Source organism: Phasianus colchicus, chromosome 7 (genome assembly GCF_987193195.1).
Source record: "Phasianus colchicus chromosome 7, bPhaCol1.hap1.1, whole genome shotgun sequence".
NCBI classification, from domain to species: Eukaryota; Metazoa; Chordata; class Aves; order Galliformes; family Phasianidae; genus Phasianus; species Phasianus colchicus.
This window is the reverse complement of record NC_143442.1, coordinates 8,928,471-8,950,271: the sequence shown is the minus strand read 5'-3', so window position 1 is coordinate 8,950,271 and position 21,801 is coordinate 8,928,471. Positions and strand designations below refer to the sequence as shown.

Genomic DNA, 21,801 nt, shown 5'->3' with positions numbered 1-21,801 from the left:
TTCAGCAAGCTTCCGCAGGAGGCTCAGTACACGGGGTTTGCTGTTTCAAGCTCACAGTGCAGTGATGCAGCTCCCAGCCCCCCCGCTGCCCCTAGGAGGTACCTAATGTCAGTTAAGGCTTTCCAGCTTCTTTCTCTGTATAGCATCGCTGTACCATAAACGTATTCGGATGTAAAGCAACACTTCTAATTGAAGTGCACTCCTTGGTGTAAACAATGACTCAGCAATACCACATAATCTACTTGTAACTACTTTTAATAAAACAAAACACACAGAGGGCTTTTAATTGACAGTTGCAAGATGATCACTCTAAGTACATAATCTGCATACATTCAAGGGTATGTATATCATTATTTATTTGCTTTACAGAACATTAAGCACTTTCAAATATGTCCCTATGAGTCCTTAGAATGTGTGTCCATACTTATTGAAAGTGTGCCTAGACAGAGTTATCTATAAAGTGGTGCTTGTAGAGAAAGGTTATGATTCCATTTCATCCAGCAGAAGTTTATCACTCTTTACTACCCTAAGAACTCCAGAAGCAATAGCTTTGTACGTGAAAGCTAGGTGTACATAATGATAGAATCACATAAGCATTAAGGTTGGAAAAGACCTCTAAGATCATCTAGTCCAATCATCAACTCAACCCCACCGTGCCCTTCAGTGCCACATCTGCCCTTTCCTTGAAAACCTCATATGGAAAACTCAAGTCAGAGTGTGCACAGATGGCAACAGGTATGGCACAGCAGCTCCCCTTCCTACCAGTTCCCATCTGCCTTGCTTGGGAAGAAGTCTAGCTGTTCTCAAGCTCTTGCCTGCACCTCTGCAAAACTGAATTTGATATGTGAGTGTTAAAATAATGCATTCTAAAATAATTGCTTATCCTGGCGTTGGTAACTATGAAGACTTACTTAAGCACCTGGATAGATTTAAAAAAGCTCTTTAGAGACCGAAGTGTAAACGGCAATCAAGAAATGCCTGTTACATTTTACATAGAAAAGGCACCAGCATTTTTTAGACTTTGAAGAGTATTCTATTGTCTGAAAGTAATAAGATATTCTGGATATGCCTGAATGTCATTAAATATGACAAACATCTTTGGAGCATTCACATCATCGACTACGCTGTCGTACAGGTCGGTAGGATCTGCTGAGTGTTTTGGAGGTGGAGTGACCAGCCCTCTGCGCCCAACACAAAACTCCCCTGTGAGGACCCGAGCCAGGTACATGTATTTTCTGCCGCTCGTATCTGGTTTTGAGTAAGTATCCTGAGCAGAGTAAATTGCATTAACAGCAAAGTAGGTTCCATTTCCAATGCTTGCAGCTGTTTGGAAAGATGTTTTCACATACAGTTAGTATTCTTATTCCCAAATAATCTCTTAAACTCCTTTTTTTTTTTTTTTATTCTACAGAAATCATAAATTAGTTGTAGTTTATCAGCACAGCCTGAGCAATAATCTTTTTTTTTTTTTTTAAATCAGAATCCAGTATGAATCCCCATAGACCAGGCTGAAGTGTCAACCAGATCTGAGTCAGCATGCCCAAGCCTCTCAAGATCAAGTCAGCCCTATAGATCTGCTGGCACTGTGTACACCTTCAGGAAATTAACTGCTTTGGAAAATGGCTCACCATTAATTCCAGCAAAGCCACGATTAAATCCATTGTAGTTGATTGTGCTCAATGAGATTTTAGCTGTCCCGTGAAACAACAGCTTCTCATTATCTTGATTTTTGTTCTTCATACACAGAGACTTCTTTTTGATTTGGTAGGTCTGCCAGAGGAAGGGATTTTGTATTCTTTGAATCTGCAAAGTCACCAAATATAGGAACCAGTATTGATCATGACCACAAAGCATCAAAAACAAACCAAACTGAAAGAATGACCTCAGCAAAGAAGTCAAAATTACTTCCTTTCCTTTGTAGCCATGAGAAAATCCTATTTAAAAATAAATTGGCAGGAGGACGGATGTAGCTTTTTTTTTTTTTTAATACTGTACACTAATATCTTGCTCTATTCCTATCTTCTTGATCACGGTAATTGGAGAAATTTTTTCAAACAAGCATTCTCATTCTTCATATCATTTTATTTTCTCATAGAATTCTATCTTCTCCCTGGCAATTAAATCTCTGTCCATTGTTTTGTGGACTTTTCAATAAAAGAGGAACAAATCATGACACTTTGGTAAAATCAGCACTGTAGCCTGGAAGGCTCAGTCTGGCACCAACAGGGGAATCCATTCCTCTAGTAGTAAAACAGTAAAAAGCTTTACAGCCAGTCTGCAAAGACAAGGCTGCAGAGAGTTAACTGTGCAGCTGGCTCTTTCAGTAGAGTCTCTGCGTCTCCAAATGTTTCTCCCAACGACAGCTTGCCACCCTACAGTCTGATGGGCAGGTCTGCTGCATTTGGTGGCTAAATCTTGTCAACTTTGACAATGAAATGAACAGCAGAAGAGGAAGCAGAGTTTAATCCAATGCATAGCTGAAAGGCTGTAATCTTTCATCGCTTAAATCATATTTCTTATATGAAATAAGATGTTTTCCTTTAATTTTGAATCATATGCCCAATTTTAACATACAATTCCCTAATGTATCATGTTAACTATTCAATATCACATTAGTTAAACAGAGTTATAGCCTGAATACTTACAGTCACTCATTTTGCGTTACTAGGAAAGCAGAAATGCCAGTGCAACTGTCAGGAATTTTTGGAGAGCCTGATGCAGAAGGTGTATTAGGTTACAGAAATGTGACAAACAAATACTTAGGAAGTATATTAATGCTTTCAGCCAAAGAATTCATTTTTTTCCCCCATAGGATGTCACCTTCTCTATGACAAAGCTGTGAGCAGTTTTCTGAAATCTCTTCTGAACTTCAAGATATTCCTGACACAACTGTGTGAGGGTCACCAGCTTGACTCGCTCCCCTTGCATGTCTTCCCAGTTTGCAGGGAACTCTATTGCCTGCATATCTGCAAAACAGGAATTGTTTTAGCATCATTCGTATCTAGCTCATTTTTGTAGGTTGACTGCAAACAGGGGGCTAAGAGCACAGTAAATGTTATGAAATACTCAATTCCAAACATGTTTCTTTGTCAAATTTATGTATGAAGCCTTTGTTTACTAGTTACATAACTTTTGTATTTACAATAGAAGTTGTGATTTTGGTCATACCTACTCTACTACTAATTACAAATTTAGAATTGCTGGTTGCAGCATGCCTGGCTGAATAAGTAAGTAAATAAGTAAATAGCTAGGGAGAAAGTTACTTATTTGGAATAACTTGTTTGTAGTTATCAGAATTATCATTCAATAACCACTATTAAAGGTTTCTTATTAGCAAAGCTGTAATTTACCTTCATTCTTTGGCACACGTTGAATGTTTATAGTTCCTCCTTGGTCATCAAGAGCCTGTAGAGTATTCAGATCCACCCTGTAGTTGTTCTTGTTAATTCTGATGGTCAGATGTGTTTTTTTTTCTATTTTGGCATCTTCCAACTGCATATTTGTCAGTTTATCAAAAGCAACAAAGCTATCATTAGTTCTTTGATACCTCCATTCTACTAGGTTATAAACAAGTTCTGCCTTGGATTGTTCTTCTTGAGTAGTCATTATTTTCTTGATCATTTTTTGAACTTCCACAGAAACAGAACAGACTTCCCTGCTAATACCAGAAATTGTAATGCAAGGTGGAGATTGGCTCTTATCAAGCTGAATGGTAACATGTTTTCCTCTCTGGAGATCTGCCAAAGCCTCAATTTGTCTCTCATCAAAACTTTCAATTAGCTCATCTACAATCCTGTTTTCAAACTGTTCCTTTAAAATCAAACCTACTATCCAGGACTCAGTTGCATCCACATTTCTTTTGCTTTCTCCACAAATTTGAAATGTAACTTTATCAACTTTCTTCTCCAAAACTAAGAGCTTTTTCTTCTGAATGGATTTTTTCTGGTCCCAAAAACATGCTGTGAAGAAATATATGTTAATTATTTAGCTTTATATAGAAGACCTTTAGTTTTGTGAGCCCAAGCATACAGACAACCCACCTACTTACATTTTAGTGTAGACATCCATGATTGTGGTTCAGACAAATCTAAATCTTCTCTTTTCTTCATGCTTTCATGAAAGTCTCTCAGCATATGTTTCTGGAAGATTACTATTCTAATTTCTTTCAAATGCTGTACTGATCTACTGCTTGCAAATTCCACTATAGCATCTAACATATCGTCAGCTACCTTTGCTGGGCTCTGTCGTGCTGCACCTACGCAAAAATAGAAGACATGTATCAGGCAGTGTACAATATTTAAACCAAGGCAGCATCCAGCTCATATAGGTTGGCGTCACCCTCTCTTCTCCCATTATGCCTTCTCAAACACCCCAATCACAGCTCTAATCACTTCCCCATGAAAACACAAACCTGTTCCAATTGCTGGGAAGGCAACAGATTTGTAGCTCCTTAGCTCACACTCATGAAGCACTTTGGAGACCTGATTCTTCACATTCATATTGTGAATCAAGTGGATGATTTTACTACATGACAATGCACCACCCTCTGTAGTAATAAAACCACTTTGAAGCTGTCCAGCTGGAAGAGAGAAGATAAAAAGGAGACATTTTCAAAGTGGCTATTTTCTGGTAAGGCAAATGTTAATATGGATGCTAATGTACACTAGAGAGATAAATACTTGAAGAGGAGTGGAGAAAGTAGAAAGAAGTTGGCTGTGAAGGCTGTCTTGAAGTTAATGACTAATTTGTCTAAGAACTGTGGTACAGAATCTTTAAAAGGGTTCTTGCATTTTTCAGAGCAATACTGTTTGGTTAGAAACACCTCAGGTTGAAGTCATGTTGTGAGGATGAATGGACTCGTGAACAGAGTCTGTCTGAGCCAAAGGGACTGTTTCTGCTCTTAAGCCAGGAGCATGCTTGAATAACTTCAGGGCTGACGTCTTACACTGTATTATTTTCCAAGCGTTTATTAGCAGCAGAAATCCTCCAACATCTTTTCAGTTGTGAAAAATTCTTAAAGCATATGCCTGGGCAACAGGACTTCTCAGAACTCCTAGCAGTGAGAGGTGTTTTTGTGTTTTTTTTTTTTTAATAAAATAATTATGGTATCAGGATACAGAATTATAGAAAGAACAGTAAGTGTTTTGAGAGAAGAAAAAGAAATCTAATTAAAGAAATGTGTTCTAACATACCATATTGATCACATTCTTCTTCTACATCGGAACCAGCAGCATCCATAATAGCTTTGAAAACCCCTTAAATTGTTCAAGAAAAAGCATACACATTCATTAAGTCAGCTTCAATATTTCTACTCAAAACTCCAGCTGAGTTCTGTAGTTTGAACACCCCCAGATATCAGAGTACAAGAGCCAGCAAAGGGCAAAACCTTGCCAGTTCCTCCGTGTGCCCTCTATCACAAACTGCACTAGCTGCAAATAGAACACTGTCTTTGTTACTGATTGGAAATCCTTAAAAAATGACTCCTATTTTGTTCTACCTAGTAATATTATGACTTTCACCAAACTCTCGGATTGCTCAGAATTATACATTTGGCGTCTTCATTCTTACACAACTGAGGCTTGGGCTTATAATGAAATATAAATGTAAAGAAATATAGTAGGATGAGAATTTTTCCATAATTATATTTTATCTCAGATATCCCTTTTATTTAAGCATTTTTCATTTTAAGCCTCTTCTGAGTAGTTTGAAAACTACATGGAATATTTAGAACATGTGATAAAACAGTTTAAGACCTATTTCCTGACTGCTTTCTATTTCTCATCTGAAAAATAAACTTCATAAAAGTTTCACATATGGACAACTCTCTCCCCTCTGTGTTCCTAGAAGGTAGCATAAGTTTTCCACTAAAGAACTACATATTCATATCAGTTCTTTATCAGCAATACCTGATGTGGCATCAAATGTTCGATTTGATATATTTACAATAACCTCTGTGTCTTCCTTGGTAATATCTCCACTAGTTACTTTGAGTGTAATGGAACCAATCTTCATTTTATAAATTCCCAATGCTTCAGTTGAAACAGGGCTGATGAAGTCTGCAAGAAAAAGAAAAAAGATCTTAAAGCACTACAGTTGTAGCTTTGGATATTATCCCCTTCCACTGATGAGAACTGTAATTTATCCTATTGTGGAGTTTACTGTCGACCAGCCTGATAGCACCTCGACAGTCTGTCTTCTTCTCTTTAAATCCATTTCTAAAATTTTTCCTACTTAAATACTGTGAAAGTGAAACCAGCTTAATTCCTGTAAGTTTGCGCAGTATCAGTTCAGGAAGGACTGCTAGAGCCATGTGATGAGACCAACTCTGTGAGAGACTTTTTTCCCTGAACTCTAAAATGACATGAAGCATTACCAGTAACAGAGATCCCAACACAACATTAAACCCTTTGAGCTGGAATACTAATGGTTATCTTACTAGGTTGTCCTCCTCCATGTACTAAGACTGGTCACATTAAGCATTTCCTCAACAAAAGAAATTCCTCATCAAGATTTTTACAGATGGAATTTAAGAATGTCAGTCTATTAAGAGGAAATAAGTGTTCTTTCTTTCTTATGATATTTTATCTGTTTCCTGCTACATATAAAACCACTTTGCAGTACTTACATTCTCCTCCATGTCCCACCTCCTGTCCCTACAAAGCTTACCTAGCTGTGGTGCTGCATCACCAGTTAGCCTACGTTTTAGTTCACTGGTAAAAGCCTAGAAAGAGAGAAAAGGCACCAAAGATACAATTTCAGGCTTTATATACCAAATATTTATATAATTAAATTTAACAGTCATGTAACTCTTGCTGAGCCATCTGATGCATTTTACAGCAGTGTTTAGGCATCATTACTAACAGTGGAAGCAGACAGTGTGATAACAGATACTGTCTTTGCATTGCCAGAACTGCTCTGTGAAAAGACAAGTGAGCAGCAACATGTGTTTACAGTGTCAACAAACGAGGCCACATTTTGTCTGCAGCTTGTGCTTATTGGGAGTTTCGTTTTCAGAGATGCTGAATGAGATAGTAGAGTGACGTCCCCTTTCACTGGCCCAAAGTAGTAAAAAAGTGCTAATTCCCTTCTGAAAGCAACATATCACTAACATATTGCTAAGGTTTGGTTAGAACAGCATGTGACACGGATGGCTTTGCCCTGAGAAAAAAAAAAATACCTGAATGTTATGTGTATCATCTGGATGCAAGAGAAAATGAACTTCCTGGAGAGTCTTCCTACTGTGACTGCTGCTGAACTTGAATACTTCATCAAACATTAACTTAGAAACAACAGTGTTAGGAAATCTAAATCCCCCAGTTCCAATAGCCGGAAAAGTGATGGAATTCAGTCCAAATTCTTCAGTTTTCATCAAGCATAAATTAACTATGTTTTCTAGGGCCTGTAAAACACAGCAAAGATCAATTATTTAAGAAAATGAGAAAAAAATACTTTCGCATCATATATTGTTAGCTCCATAGAGAATATGCTGGTATAAGAAAAAGCTGAGGGTACACAAGGTCACTGAAACAGGAGGAAGTGAAGCTGATTTGTCTAAATGAGCTATTTAAAAGTGCTGACATTTCAAATATTTTAAAACTAAATTCAAACATACCTTCAGGGCCTGCCCACTTCCTCTGTCCCATTGAGAAAGCACAGCATGAAACACGAACTTGCAAGCCAGAGTGCATCCACTTGTGCAGACCACGCTCCCATTACCAACTGCCTGCTGTCCTTTTTCCTTGTCAAACTCCATCTGGAGCTCTGGTCCAGCCTCTTCCAGCAAGGCACGGCAGAGAGGCCCCACACCAAACCCCAAATCTGTGCCAACGCTGTTGACGATAACGTCAGTCTGCAACAAAATGAAAACAAAAATATCTATAGCCAGACTTCAAAAATGCATTTGCCAGCATCGTTACAAGATACAAAATGTACTGCATAAATCCCATGTAAGCTATAAAACTTAATGCACATTTCCTCCCTTTCACCAAAGCGGGACTGTATACTGATCAGAAGCAGCATCTTTTGCACCAAAACAAGGTGAAAGAAGGTTGCTGCGCTTTCATGAAGCGAAACAGGCCAAGTTGTTTGCTTTCCAGATCAACAGGAGGTATTTTATTTACAAATTTTTTTTAAGTGTGTGCCCCACTGAACTTTTTTACATCTAATATTGCTCTTCTGTTGCAACAGGCTCTTAGAAACAGACAGGGGAAGAAACTAATATTGGGGAAAAAAACAGAATCAGGTCTAGACTTTGGAAAAATAAGCTAAGCATGCACTCTTCTATGGGACTGCTTTCCTAAAGTAATTTCTCCAACGACCATGTCACACTTAACACACTGACCCTAGATCTGGAGAATAAAAAAAACTCAGCTAGAAACAAAACATCTGAAATTCATGGCTGCCCACTAGAAATAGCTCCAGAATGACAGAGCCCAGTCTGAAATCTATCAGTTCTGCCATCTTGCTTTCTTGTTTAGCTACCACATGGAAAATTTTAAGACCTACCGTTGCGTCTATGATGTCTTTCTCCTCCACTCGGATGCACAGTCCTTCTGCTGTTGTAATCATCTTCTCACCATCTGTAGCCATGCAAAGATCCTCTCCTCTCTTCTCCCTCTGACTCTCCCCCTGCCTGTGATCTGTAGAGCATCCCTGCTGTGGCACTGAGGAGGATAGCTTAGTTGTAAACACTCTTTGTACAGTCTCACTCAGAACCTGAACCGTTTCTTCATCAATGGCAACAAGATGAATCTCCTTCAAGCTGCTTCCCCCATTGAATTCTTCCAGGGTTTTCTTGATGGCTGACACAATTGCATTTCCACACTTCTGCAGCGGGAAGCCAAAAATCCCTCCGCTTACAGCAGGGAAAGCTATGGAGCTATGATTATATGTTCCAGCCAGCTGCAGGCTCTTTTTAATGAGCTGTCTTAACAGGTACACACACTTCCCTACGCTCTTCTCCTTCCACCGGGGCCCAACAGCATGGATAACCTGTTTGCAGGGGAGCTTCCCTGCTCCCGTGATGACCGCACACCCAGCCTGCAGACTACTCCCCCTCTTCCTCACCACCTCATCACACTCAGCCTGCAGCCCTGGACCAGCTGCTTGGAGCAGTGCCCAAGCGAGGCCACTGGTGTGTTTTAGGTCTTCATTTGATGCATTCACCACAACATCAACTGGGTAATTGCACAAGTTACCTTTGTATACCAGCACTTCAACGGCATCTTGTAGGGTTTGCTTGTAGCGGAGCTTTCTTTCCTCTTTATCATCAACATTTTCACTCTTCTGTTGTTGTTCTTTCAGCCTAATCAGGCAGTTAAACTTCTGCTTTGCCTCAAAAATAAATGTATCTTTCCTGTCGATGAAGAACTGCTTCGCCCCTGGTTTATCAATTGACACATCCTTCCAGTAAAGGGATGAGATAATTTTTTCCAACACAGTGACTGCTTTTGACACTTCTGCTCTTGGTCCTCTCAGGGAAATACACGGCGTCTTGGTGTGAAAGCATACTGTCACACCCTTCTTCCTCAGTTCATCACAAACAGCAGATTTTTCCTTCTCTACAAACTCCACTGCTGCCACCAACTTAGCGGGGATTTCTCTTTCAACCTGCGTGTTTCTATCTATAAAATCATAAAGGTTCTTATAAACTTCTTCTACAGTCTCAGTAAAGCCAGTAATAATCACTGTATTTTCATTTCCAACAGGTTCATGGATGACTACTTTTTCCTGGGAAGAGGGGTACTTCTTACGCAAGAAGGCAAGCAGATCACTCCACTCTTTCATTTTAGTGACTTCACAGTCCTTCACATCAATGCTTTTGTATGCTAGGCTTGCCTTTAATTGCTTCTCTCCTTCTGAAAGATCTTTAGGAGTCTCTCCAAATACCATCACAGTGTCACCCTTGAGCTCATAAAAAGCATTAATTTTGTTTGTAGCAAATAACATCTCTGACATTGTCTTACTATTTACACAGCGTAGATGTAGGAAAACATTGTGATTAACATTAACTGATGTCGAGGGCATATTCAATACCTTTTCGAGTAAGTTGGCTTTGGTTTTATAAACTTCTGCAGATAATCCACACAGCTGAACAGTCTTTTTTGTGTCATCATAAGAAATCTTTAAGCATGGACATTCTTCATGAATATTCTCTTCTAGCCCAGCATTATGCAGAACTGCATATTTCTCTGGGGCGATCGACACAGAAATTTCTATGGTTTGTTTTTTCCTTTCACTTTCCTCCATGGCTTTTTCCATGCATTCCCTCACTTCCTTCTCTGCACTGTCCACTGCTGCTCTGTTGCCTGCTATCACCGCCATCTCCTCAGAAATATCAGTTATGATCAAATCAGCATCTTTCATCAATTTGTTCTTCACATCATTCCACTTAGCTGAAATTATTTTACACTTTATAGCTATGTAACGTGACATGATACGTGAGAACTCAGTGGAAACATCTTGCTTCCAGGTCTTGATCAACTTGATCATTGTTTCCTTCTGCTCTGAGATAGATGATGATGGACACAGCGTGATTTCTGGTTGAGCACAATCTGTCAGTGGCCATTTTAGACAACAATGGCAATTTGCCATTTCCTGGTTTATGGCTTCAATCAGTCTATCTTGCCTTTGTAAAAACTGCCATACATAGGGATCTAGTGGCATCACCATAGAATTTGGCATCTTGATAACTGGTCTTTCTTTTCCATATAGAGCTGTTCCCAGCGAGTGGTAATATGGATGCACAGAAACTGGTGTTTGTTCAAGTAAATGCTGCTTTTCCAAGACAGTGCTTAGATCTAAGAGTTATATACACACATACACACATCATTAGTTTCAAGTCAAGTAAATTAATCTATGGTTAGCACAATTAAACTGAATAAAATAACTTGTCTTGTTTGACCACTTGAAGGAGCTATTTTCATGTCTTTCCAGTTTCCCAGGCACTCTGTAGGGGACAAGGGGTTCTGAGTAGTTTAATGAATATGCTATTGTCATAATTCCTTATACAGCTGTGCTTTTCTTTCACTTCCTAAAGAAACCCCAGCACAGAGCAGGGCCAAATCAGGATATTACTATGAAATGGACCTTATTTTCAGCCTAAAAAAAAAAACAACACATTGTCCCAGTGTGTTTTTTTTTTTTTTTTTTTTTAAATATTTGCCATTTGGTAGGAGCAGACAAATGAAATGAATCATAAGATTGACAGGGGCTTAAAACACATTAACAAGAGCTAAATCTTGGCCTCTAACATAAAAACATTCCTAAGCAAATGCAGAACATCAGAAGAAAAGCAAGGACAGAGGCAGCCTTACCTTTGTGATCACAGAAAGTAATGATGGCCGAGTTCTTCTCAGGGAGGAGCTGGATGCCTGACACAGGCCCACCTCCATTTTGTGTGTTCTCAAAATAAACTGTGAGATAGTCTGTGGAAACGTTATCTGGTATGTTTTCAGCCTTGATGCTGCGAGTCACTTCAAGAAGCCTGGCAGTTATTTTGATTCTTTTCACTCTTTTGTTTTGTGCAAATTTGTTGATGAATTCTTGAGCATCTGTGGACAGAAAAGCAGCGTTAACTCAACATGTTTTCCCACGTCCTTATCATCATGGCTGGTACAGGAGAGACCAAGTTTACTTTTCTCTGTATTAGCAGAAAAGCCAGCTACAGAATAACTCAGTGTTGTAACAGAACGGGGGGGGGGGGGGGGAGGGAAACAGACACAGCCATGTTACTTCATGCTATTCATTACTACTTCCTCTCTGTCTCCTCATCCATATCTCGTATATGCTAAGCACTTCTCACTGTTTCACTGTTTTCTGGAACAGAGACTTTATATACTCCAATAATTTACAGAATCCATCTCTATACTCAGCCTATTTCTAATTCTCCATCTGTCTCAAAATGAGATAAAAACACTGAAGTTGTCACGATTTTCCTTTTCACTCTAAAATTTGAGCACATTTTCATGCAGCAGTATATAAAACTTTATAAAAACTTTCATCTTCCCTAGCAGACCACTGCAAAGGTAGTTTTTAAAAACCTCAGTCTCTAGAAGGAAAGAAATCAAGCTCTGGACACTACAATTCATACATATGCAATATGCATGAAAATAATTGTCAGTGTTCATCCTGTCTTACCAATACTTTTTAGAAAAGTAGCTACAGCAACATTTAACTCCGGTATCATTTCCACAGTGAAGTCACCATCCGCAGCTAAGCCACTGACATCCTCCAGCAGCATCTGTATGCATTTTGCACTGCATCCTTCAACATTTTCAAGCACCACAGAAGGTGAAGTCTCTGCAGACTGTTCTGCAGTTTTCTCCATGGAGTGAGATCTCTCCTGGAGTTCACTCTTTGGAAAATCATTCTCTGTTTTCTGCAAAGCTCCTCCTGCAACATTTTTAACAGAAAGAGAAATAGACCCTGTTATATTGGTGCACATTTCCAGGAATAAGTAGAATCATAGCATCATAAAGGTTGGATCAAAGATCCAACTGACTCTCCCCAAGCACAACTTGAGGCCATTACCTCTCATTTTACTGCTGTCACCCCATAGCCAAGGCTGAATCCCACCTCCTCAGAACCTCCTTTCAGGGAGTTGTAGAGAGCCATAAGGTCTCCCCTGAGCCTCCTCCAGACTGAACAATGCCAGTTCCCTCAGCTGCTCCCCATAACACTTGTGCTCCAGACTATTTGCAGCTCCCCTGCCCTTCTCTGTACATGATCCAGAGCCTCAGTGTATTTCTCATAGCAAGGAGCCCAAAACGAAATGCAGCATTCAAGGTGCAGCCTCTCCCATGCCAAGTACAGAGGGACAGTCAGCTTCCTGCTCCTGCTGGCTGCACTCCTGCTGGTAGAAGCCAGGATGCTGCTGGCCGCACAGCCAACCTCAGAAGTATCCCCTACCCCATATTTGCATGGCCAAAGGACCACCAGTCATCACCCAAGATTTTTTTGTTGAGATTTTACTGAAATTGGAGGGGGTTGGGGTCAGGCAGGGGGGTGGGACAGGTACACAGGGGGGGAGAGATCCACCTCAGCAGCTCTTCCTATTTCACCTGCATGACCTGAAGATAACTGCAAATAGGAACTGAGAGAGTTGTCCCTCAAGCCAACAGAGAGCAGGAAGGCGCCTTCAGCTTCCAGACACATGGTCTATCAAAACCAGAGGATTCTGCAGGACCCAACAGGAGATGCTGCCATCCAGCAGCCACCCAACAGTACTCTGTCCCCAACATGGCAATGCCCCCTGTTAGGAGCAGCCGTCAGGGGTAGAAGCACCACCTCTGACACCAAGGGATATCTGTGCAGCCAGCTGCTGACTGACCAGGTGGGAGACAAACCCCCAGCACCTGCAAGTCAACCACAGAGCCACACAGTGCTTACAGCAGCCATCCTTGCAAACAGTGGCAGCTTTCCTCTCACTGTCCCAACAAACACAAGTTGCTTTTGCTTAAAGCAACCAATAACCCCCAAGCCCTGCACCTTTGGTACTGTGTGGTGTTTTCCGACCCCACTGGAGACCCCCACCCCACCAGAGCCCTGTGCCACCATGCAGGTCTGCACAAACTCCCAGTACTCCCACCCCCCACAGCCACTTTGTCATATCTCACCAGGTGCTGGTCCTGTCCCTACAACATCCTCTGGCCTCACACCTTCTGTGGGAACAGACACCTTCACCCCACGATCCCGACGGGGGCCCATGGAGCCAGCGGTCTGAGCAGGCCCAAGGGAAGAGAGGGAAAAGCAGGAGCAGGCAGTCAAGCCAAAGGGCTGCACTCTGTTGGCTAAAGGGTTTCAGGAGCAAGCCTGATATACAGCAAGAACTGATACCAAAACCATAATATTTACAGAAGGGAGGCTTTGAAGACCTAACAGCATAACCCTGACAGGAGGAAAACAAGGCACAGCTGCAGAAGCAACAGCTCTGTGCCCACCACTGCATCTCCACATCACAGACAGGAGTCATCTGTGCCACCACACGCAGTGAAGAAAACGTACAAAAGAGGAGAAACATACAAAGCAGCATTGAATCAGATTTGGTACAGAAAGAAAAATGCCCCAGTGCTCGCACTGACAAATTTCCCAAGGAACTAGTCCTTCTTGGTGGCCTAGCATGGACTTTTTCACCAAGGCAGGTGTATTTTGATGTGTAGCGCTGCTCTCTAGACTGCTTTTGGAGCCACAAAACTTGCTAGAATTTTGCTGAAAGGGGATCTGGACAAGTAGTCAAGTTCACCATGTGAGTGGTGAGAGGAGCCACTTCACAAAATCATTAACTGCAGGGAGTGCAAAGACACCTGGCCTGGGATTAAGACCTTCCATATGTTTGTATGTATGTCTCATTTTAGAGCAGTTATGCAGGATAAAGGAACTAAATCCCTCATTAGAGAAATGTATCCAGAGAAATTGGCTAGTATAGAAGCCTAAAAGAGATGCATGGTCTAAGCAAGGCAGGGTGAACCCCCATCCTTGGTGCACATACCTGGCTATGCATGCTTCCCCACATCACCTGAGCCCAAGTGTCAAACTCAGGAAGAAGTTTTAAGCACAGCACTTGTCTTGGATCTGTCTGGGATAGAGTTAATTTTATTCCTAGTAGCTAGTGCAGAGCTGTGTTTTGGCTTTAGGCTGAAAAGAATGTTAATAACAGATATGTCAGCTGCTGCAGAGCAGAGCTTGCACAAAGTCAAAGACTTAGCAGATTCTCATGCTGCCTGACAATGAGAGCTGGGGGTGCACAGGGAGCTGCAGGGGGTGCACAGGCAGGATAGCTCACCCAAAGCACCAAAGGGATATTCCATACCATACAACGTCACGTTCAGTAACAAAAAAGGGGCAGTTGAACAGGTGGGCTTCCATTGCTCATGGACTAGCTGGTCATCAGTCAGCTGGTGATAAGCAACTATGTCATGCATCACTTGCTCTTTTTTATTATTATTATTAACTCCATTCTCATTAAACTGTATACCTCAATCCATCAGTTTTCTCACTTCTACCTTTTTGATTCTCAATCCCATCCTACTGTAGGGGAGTGGCTGTGTATGCCTGGCTGCTTGTGTTTCTCCCCACATCACCTGAGCCAGGCTGTCAAATTCAGAGAGAAACTTTCAGCCCAACTCCCCACTGAATGAGAGAACTGCTTTTATTTCAGGAAGAATCACCACAGAGAAATGGACAACTGTTTACCTTCTCTTTGAAGGTCTCTCATGGCATCCAGAGCCTAAAGTAAAATTAAAATAAATTATCAGCAACTGATTTGTCATTTTTGTAATTGTTTCAAAGTTCTAGTTAGGATTATACTTTGTATTCACCTTTGTGGGAACTAATTTTTCCTCAAATGCTTCCTGTTCCGTTGCTGCTTCAAGCTCTGTGACAATGAACTTTAATTTCCCTTTTTCTCCCAAATCCAGCTCATGAGTCTGTCTCTCCAGGACCCGTTGCCTCACTGAAGAAAACCAAAGAAAACAGTGACTAGTGAACAGAAAAACAACCGCATACATTAAACCATGTGGCATGTCCTACCATTTGCTTAGGACTCGCACATTTCCCCACTAAGTAGATCTTTAAACTCATTACACTAGCAGAGCACATGGAGGACTTCCCTCGTGAACAGGAAGGAAAAAAGCACAGAATATCCCAGTGACAGAACATGAAGACATAAAGCTCCAACCTGCCTGCACTGCTCCATTGCACATCTCCCAACTTGTGTGAGGGCTGCAGCCCCATGGCAATATGGGAGCCCCACAATTAGCCCCATGCCTTTCACACCCTCTTCCAGCAGCACAGGGTTGTGATCTTACCTCAACTTACCAGCTGGGGAGAAGCAGCAGGAAGGAAGCATGGTAAGACAAAAATTATATACACATAAGTTTATGCACAGACACACATCTACATGTGTTTAACATAACTGGAATTGAATGCTTCCACCCCACTGCATGTTTTTATTTCATATTTCTAACATATATCTGCTATCACAATAAGGATTAACTGCCATCATATTGATGTCAATATATCAAACAAAACTGCCCTTGGTGCTGAGCCCTGGGTGTCTCACTGCCAGCCAATAGACCTTTGTTCACAAAGACCCTTCAGGCCTGTTTTCTCACCCAGTGAACAGCACATCCATCCCAGTCATATGCTGACAATTTCTCCAGAAGGCTGTAGGAAAACAGCAAACTTTGCTAAAATTCAAGTAAACCACATCCACAGCCTTTCCTTCATCCACTGAAGATGTCATCTTACTGTTGACAGAAATTGGATTAAAAGTTGTTTTACAGTAAGGGAGATGAGGCACTGGCACAGGTTCCCCAGAGAGATGGTGGATGCCCCATCCCTGGAGACACCTGAGATCAGGCTGAACTGGGCTCTAAGCATCTGATTGGGATGTAGGTGTCTCTGTTCCTTGCAGGGGAGTTGGTCCAGATGGCCTTTAAAAGTCCCTTCAACTCAAATGAGTCTGTGATTTTACAGTCAGGGAGGATCTGCCCTTCACAAACCCATGCTGAGTCTGACCCCTTACTGTCGTGCATGTGCTGTGTGATGCAATTATTTGCTCCATAGCCTTTGCTGGCACTGATGCCATATCAGAAAGTCCGTTATTTTCTGGATTTATTTATTTATAGATGATAAAGGTTTACTAAAAAACATCTAGAGATAGTATTAAGCACTGAATTTAGGTTTGTATATGTAAATGCTTGTATTGTATATTCTATATTGCATATTATATCAGAGTTGCACAGTGTGTATCAGACAGTGAATCACAGGTTGGAATGAATCTTAAAGCTCACCCAGTTCCAACCCTGTGATCCCATCCAACCTGACCCTGAGCACCTCCCTAGAAGGTGCCCCTACAGCATCTCTGGGCACTAAACAATGTACATTACACCACATACAACAACCTGGTGTTTGAACGCACAGATATATACATAAGCTTGCATAAAGTCACAGCTCATAAGCTACATCTCATCAAGCCAGCGTTTCCCTGACCCCCCGCCCCAGCTCACCGTCGGGTCGGGCAAAGCAGACGAGCAGCTGCCCGGGTCCGCACCGCAGCTCGCACTCGCCGCCGCCCGAGCGCTTCGGGCTCTGGAAGTAGAGCAGCAGCTTCTTGCGCAGCGCGGCCGGCGGCTCTGCGGTGCCCCAGTCGCCGCGCACCAGCAGCGGGAAGGAGCCCGGCCGCAGTCCCGCCATGGCTGCGCTCTGTCTCGGCTCTGTTGTCTTTCGGTTTCTCTTCCCGGCCGGGAGGAGCAGCACGGGGCATTTCCCGGTATAGACTTGCGGCACACGCCCGGTCTCAGCCACCGCCCCGCTGCACATCAGGTTTTCACACCTCCCTGGTTAGGCTCCTCTCCAGGTTGTTGAGCACTGTTATTTGCATTATACTTTTAAAATCAGAGATACATATCATAGAATCTTTAATAGAATCTTTCAGGTTGAAAAAAACACTAAGACCATTGAACCCAACCATCACCCATCCCCACTATCCACATCCCTCAGTGCCACATCTCCATAGCTCTTGAACACCTCCAAGGACAGTGACTCCACCACGTCCCTGGGCAGCCTGTGCCATTGCATCACTGCACTTTCTGAGAAAGTATATTTCCTAATACTCACCCTGCCTCCCCCCAGCACAGCATGAGACCATCACCACTCATCTTATTGCTGTCACCTGGGGGCAAAGGCCAACTCACACCTCCCTACAACCCCATTCCAGGGAGTTGTAGAGAGCCATAAGGCCTCCCCTGAGCCCCCTCTAGGCTGAATGATCCTATTTCCTTCACCTACTCCCCATAAGATTTGTGCTCCAGATCCTTCACAGCTCACTCTCTGAACACACTGCAGTGCCTTAATGACTTCCCTGCAGTGAGGGGCCCAGAACTGAGCACAGTACTTGAGGAGCAGCCCCACCCAGCAACAAAGTGTAACAGAATACTGATGGAAGGTTCAGCCTCTACTGCCATGCCACCAAAATCCACCTCCAATATCATGAGCCAACATAATAAGGAATAAAACAGCCTTAAAAAGCCTTTAAAAAGATCCACCCCCACAAAAAAAAGAACACCTTTGCCCTGTTCTTTCCTGCTTAAGATCAGAGGAAGGACACTAGGACACTACAGCTGGTGCATAACAACGGAAACACCTTCCCAACTTTCACTTCCCTGGCGCTCTCTTAGGCTATACCTAGGTATAGCTCGGGCATTAAATGCTGGTAGCAAGTTAGGTCACATCGACAGAACCTCTTACTGACCTACCTCTTGTATTAAAAGCAAGTAAATCCACATTAGAGAGGTCAGTCTCCAAGCACTCAGCAACTGACCCGTTGAAAACAAACGCTAAACGTCCGGAGATCATGTCAGACAAACGCGGGCCATTAAGTACAGATAGTTCATTTATTGAGAACTGTGCACGGCAGTCTGCATCACGGTTGACGACAGCTTCTCACTCTTTCAGAAGTGTGAGACCAAGCACTCAGTCTTCCACTCTCCCCCACCAACGCTGCTGCAGCTAGGATGGCCAGAATACAGCGTGGAGGATCACGACAGGGGAGGCGTGGGACATCTACTGAAAACTGCTGTTAGATTTCACGCCAGATTAAACTTGTCTTAAATGCGTTCAGCTACTACTCTGAGAGGAAAAATGTTAGTCTATGCTCACGATATCAAAAAGAACCAGAGGCCGCTTAAACGTAAACAGGCCTTAGAAATTAATTTGACAAAACTACAAACAGTTTTCACTGCGTGATTTGGTTGATCTGTAGGACTGATTTATAAAATAAAAGCTAAGAGACATGCAATCATGGCCGCAATCAAAAGGCTCATCTAGTGAAAGTGATAAGGTACTCCGGGTAAGCTTGAATATCACTAAATATGATAAACATGGACGGATTGTTCACATTATCGGTTGAACTGTCAAACAGATCCACACTGTTGCCAACACTCTTTGCTGCTGGAGTAATTGCTCCTTGTGTTCCCCAGGAATACTGTCCAAAGCCAGGTACATGTGCTTCTTCCCATTTGCATCTGGGTTTGAGTAGGTGTCATCAGCAGAATAGCTGGCATCAACAGCAAAGTGCCATTTTTGTCATCCATTTGACACTTTTTTATTTGGTAGACTTTCCACAAAGATGGGTTCTGTGCCCTTTCAATCTGCAAAGTTTGAACAGAAGACATTCATTTTTTCTTGTTATAAAAACATCAGTGTATCAACCACTCAGTGCTCCAAGATTCTCCTCCCAGCTACAACACATGGATACTAGATTATAAAACACCTTGGGCACGTGGCTCCAGACTTCAGCACGGCAAACAGCAGAACCCAACCCAGAATGCAACAGAAACAATCCATAGGAAACTATACGAGATAGTCTTGCAGGCTTCTGGGTCAGGCACAAAACATCTGCTTGCTGAGCACACATGGCTTAAGGGAAAAAGTGTTCTGCTCTACTGAAGAAAAGAGCATGCTCACCAGGTGCTTTAGAAGACTTGTACCAAATACCTCAACTGCAACATCAAACCAACGCTCATTTAAATCAGTTAATCAGATGATACTGCTGTTACTAATCTCCTGCTCTTTGGGGGAACATCCTAAGTAATTTCCCATGCAACTTGACGGTTGAGCAGTTGGCTGCTCTGCAGAAGAAACACTTACATGCAGATGTACTTAGTCCCCTGTCACTGCAGGAGTAGATAATGCTTGAAACTCACAGCTTCAATTTCCTTGGCAAGTTTATAACATCGGATCTCTCTCTTCCATCCACTGACTCTTCTCTAAAGAAACAAATACTCCTTCAGCAAGTCAGAAGAAAACTCAAGCCCCTTTTTGGATTCCAAAGCCAGAAAGGCTCAATACCACAATACTGCTAAGCAGTATGATACAACTTAATTCCAGACTTTCTCCTCTGCATGCTAAATATCAGTCTGCAATCTCCCGTAGTGAGGGTAAAGAGCAATACAATTAAGCCATCTATGAAAGGCTCTTTGAGGTAACTGCCATAAATAGATCCTACAAAGTGCCTCAGGCTTTACTATTACGCAGTGTTTGTGTTCTAATGCAAAGTTAGAATTTAAAGTTAAGCCTTATTTTAGTCCCACAAAAAAGAGAAAATCCATATTGCTCATTCCTTTCCTCACTGCACAAAAGCACAGGCACAATACATAAAAACATCACTGGGGGGGAATAAAAAAAAAAATCAAGATACAACCCTCTCTGCTACTGTTTTTTTTCCTCATCCTCAGCTATACATTCAAAGGTAAATGTTACACTATGCCTCACATCTGTAAGAAGTCATCATAATAACATGACAATTTCAAAAATCATATTTCTTGTAATAGACTAATGAGCAGATTGGAAGCAAATCAGTTGAAAGTATAGGGTAAATGTTATTTAATTCTCCCTAGGACTTGCCTATACAGGCAGATATCCACAGGCATATACATAATGCTATAACACAACAAAGAACACAGCAGCAAGAGCAGAGTGACAAAACCCCAAGCTATAACAAATGAAAAGAGAACCAAAATCAGCAACTACCATGGATGCAAAAACAAAGCCAAAAAAAAAAAAAAAAAAAAAAAACAAAAAAAAAAAAAAAAAAAAAAAAAACTCCTTACCTCCACATGGCCTCCAGCAGACAGGAACCTCCACCAAGAGACCCTTACCTCCACTGCCCTTAAATGAGGTCTGGGAAGGGGGGCGGATCCTGGCTCCGTCCCTTCCTGTCACTCAGTGGCATTAAATGCACCTGAGCTACCCTGGGTTAGCCCTGCCTTCCCACCAGGTGCTCAATCACTGTTTCAAACCCTGACAGCATTTCTGCTACAATATGAAGTAAAAACTCACTTTCAAAGCTTAATAAAAGGAAACTTGCACTGAGATCATTCCTACGCAAACATTATTTCATAGAATATCAGTTTATGGATCACGAGAGGTCATGAAACATTGGTAAAATGGAAATGGAAAGTCTAAAAAAAAATGTTTGATTCTTCACCTTGCTGCATTCGGTGTTTCCAGCTCCCTATAAAATGGCTGTGGTGCTTCTGGTATTCTTTGTCTGTGGGTGGCTTGTACAATAATGGAAGATTGCAGTGGCTGCAACTAGACAAATGTTCACGATGAAAAGACAGGCCTTGGTAGCATGGTCTTACAGAGAGAAAAGTAGCTAAAGCTCTACTAATTATGCATAAATATATTATGCACTAATACGTACGTATGTATAAGTGTATGTATATAACACTGAGCTCAGCTAGCATTTTCTCAAAAGTGCTGTGATATAACTCGATAATAGTAATATGTAAGGGCTGCTCCAGAAGTTGGCCTGTGACATCAGGGGTGGTATGACAGAAGAGTCTGGACCTTCCCACCAGTATTCCATTACACTTTGTTGCCATGTGACAGGGGCAGCAGAGGTGCAGTCTGTCAAAATGGCACCTGATATGGAAGTGTGTAAGAAGCAAAGGCATGTCATTGAACTCCTTCATGGTTTGAAACCATTTCCCCTTTTCCTATCACAACAGACCCTGCTAAAGAAAAGAGTCTGTCCCCTGTTTTCTTATCACCTCCCTTTTGATATTGAAAGGCCACTACTTGGTCTACCCAAAGCCTTCTCCAGGTTTAACAGCCCCAGCTTTCAGCCTGTCCTCATAGAGTTCCATCCCTAGGAACACTTCCTTGTGGCCCTCCTCTGGATGCCCTCCAACAAGTCCAAGTCTCTCCTATTCTCCTGGGTAACTAGCAATAGAACTAGAGGGAATGGCCCCAAGTTGTGCCAGAGAATGCCTAGGTAGGTGGTTGAGTCACCGT

The 21,801-nt window shown here is 42.0% G+C and overlaps 1 protein-coding gene and 1 long non-coding RNA gene across 6 annotated transcripts; both read right to left on the bottom strand.

Moving 5' to 3' along the window:
- Positions 1 to 151: 151 nt before the first annotated feature.
- On the bottom strand, positions 152 to 17,863 carry LOC116227398 (protein mono-ADP-ribosyltransferase PARP14-like). 5 transcript variants are annotated; one of them, XM_031590679.2, is made up of 18 exons: positions 17,010 to 17,357; positions 15,318 to 15,451; positions 15,193 to 15,226; positions 12,139 to 12,393; positions 11,316 to 11,552; positions 9,198 to 10,799; positions 8,506 to 8,663; positions 7,613 to 7,849; positions 7,178 to 7,399; positions 6,667 to 6,721; positions 5,907 to 6,056; positions 5,193 to 5,255; positions 4,412 to 4,579; positions 4,049 to 4,255; positions 3,351 to 3,959; positions 2,821 to 2,966; positions 1,629 to 1,803; positions 152 to 1,323 (listed from the first exon to the last, which is right to left on the bottom strand). In XM_031590679.2, exons 1-18 carry the CDS (start codon positions 17,320 to 17,322, stop codon positions 1,034 to 1,036), a joined length of 5,055 nt encoding a protein of 1,684 aa, XP_031446539.2. In that variant the 5' UTR covers positions 17,323 to 17,357; the 3' UTR covers positions 152 to 1,033. The 5 variants fall into 5 exon arrangements, with proteins under 5 accessions (XP_031446539.2, XP_089999757.1, XP_031446538.2 ...); XM_090143631.1 differs by adding an exon at positions 17,620 to 17,863 and having other exon boundaries at positions 155 to 1,323; positions 8,506 to 10,799; positions 17,010 to 17,370; XM_090143633.1 differs by lacking the exon at positions 152 to 1,323 and adding an exon at positions 2,646 to 2,712 and having other exon boundaries at positions 1,730 to 1,803; positions 8,506 to 10,799.
- Positions 17,864 to 18,376: 513 nt separating this feature from the next.
- Positions 18,377 to 20,666, bottom strand: LOC149917215 (uncharacterized). Its single transcript, XR_016468161.1, has 3 exons — positions 20,613 to 20,666; positions 19,651 to 19,769; positions 18,377 to 19,151 (listed from the first exon to the last, which is right to left on the bottom strand). It is a non-coding gene; the product is annotated as an uncharacterized LOC149917215 (long non-coding RNA).
- Positions 20,667 to 21,801: the final 1,135 nt, after the last annotated feature.

Coding starts and splice junctions, on each gene's coding strand:
- LOC116227398 (XM_090143631.1), bottom strand. CDS start 17,322: ATGTGCAGCGGGGCGGTGGCTGAGACCGGGCGTGTGCCGCAAGTCTAT. Junction 7,400..7,612: donor GAAGTGGGCAGGCCCTGAAG/GTATGTTTGAAT, acceptor TGTGTTTTACAG/GCCCTAGAAAACATAGTTAA. Junction 2,967..3,350: donor ACGTGTGCCAAAGAATGAAG/GTAAATTACAGC, acceptor CCTGTTTTGCAG/ATATGCAGGCAATAGAGTTC.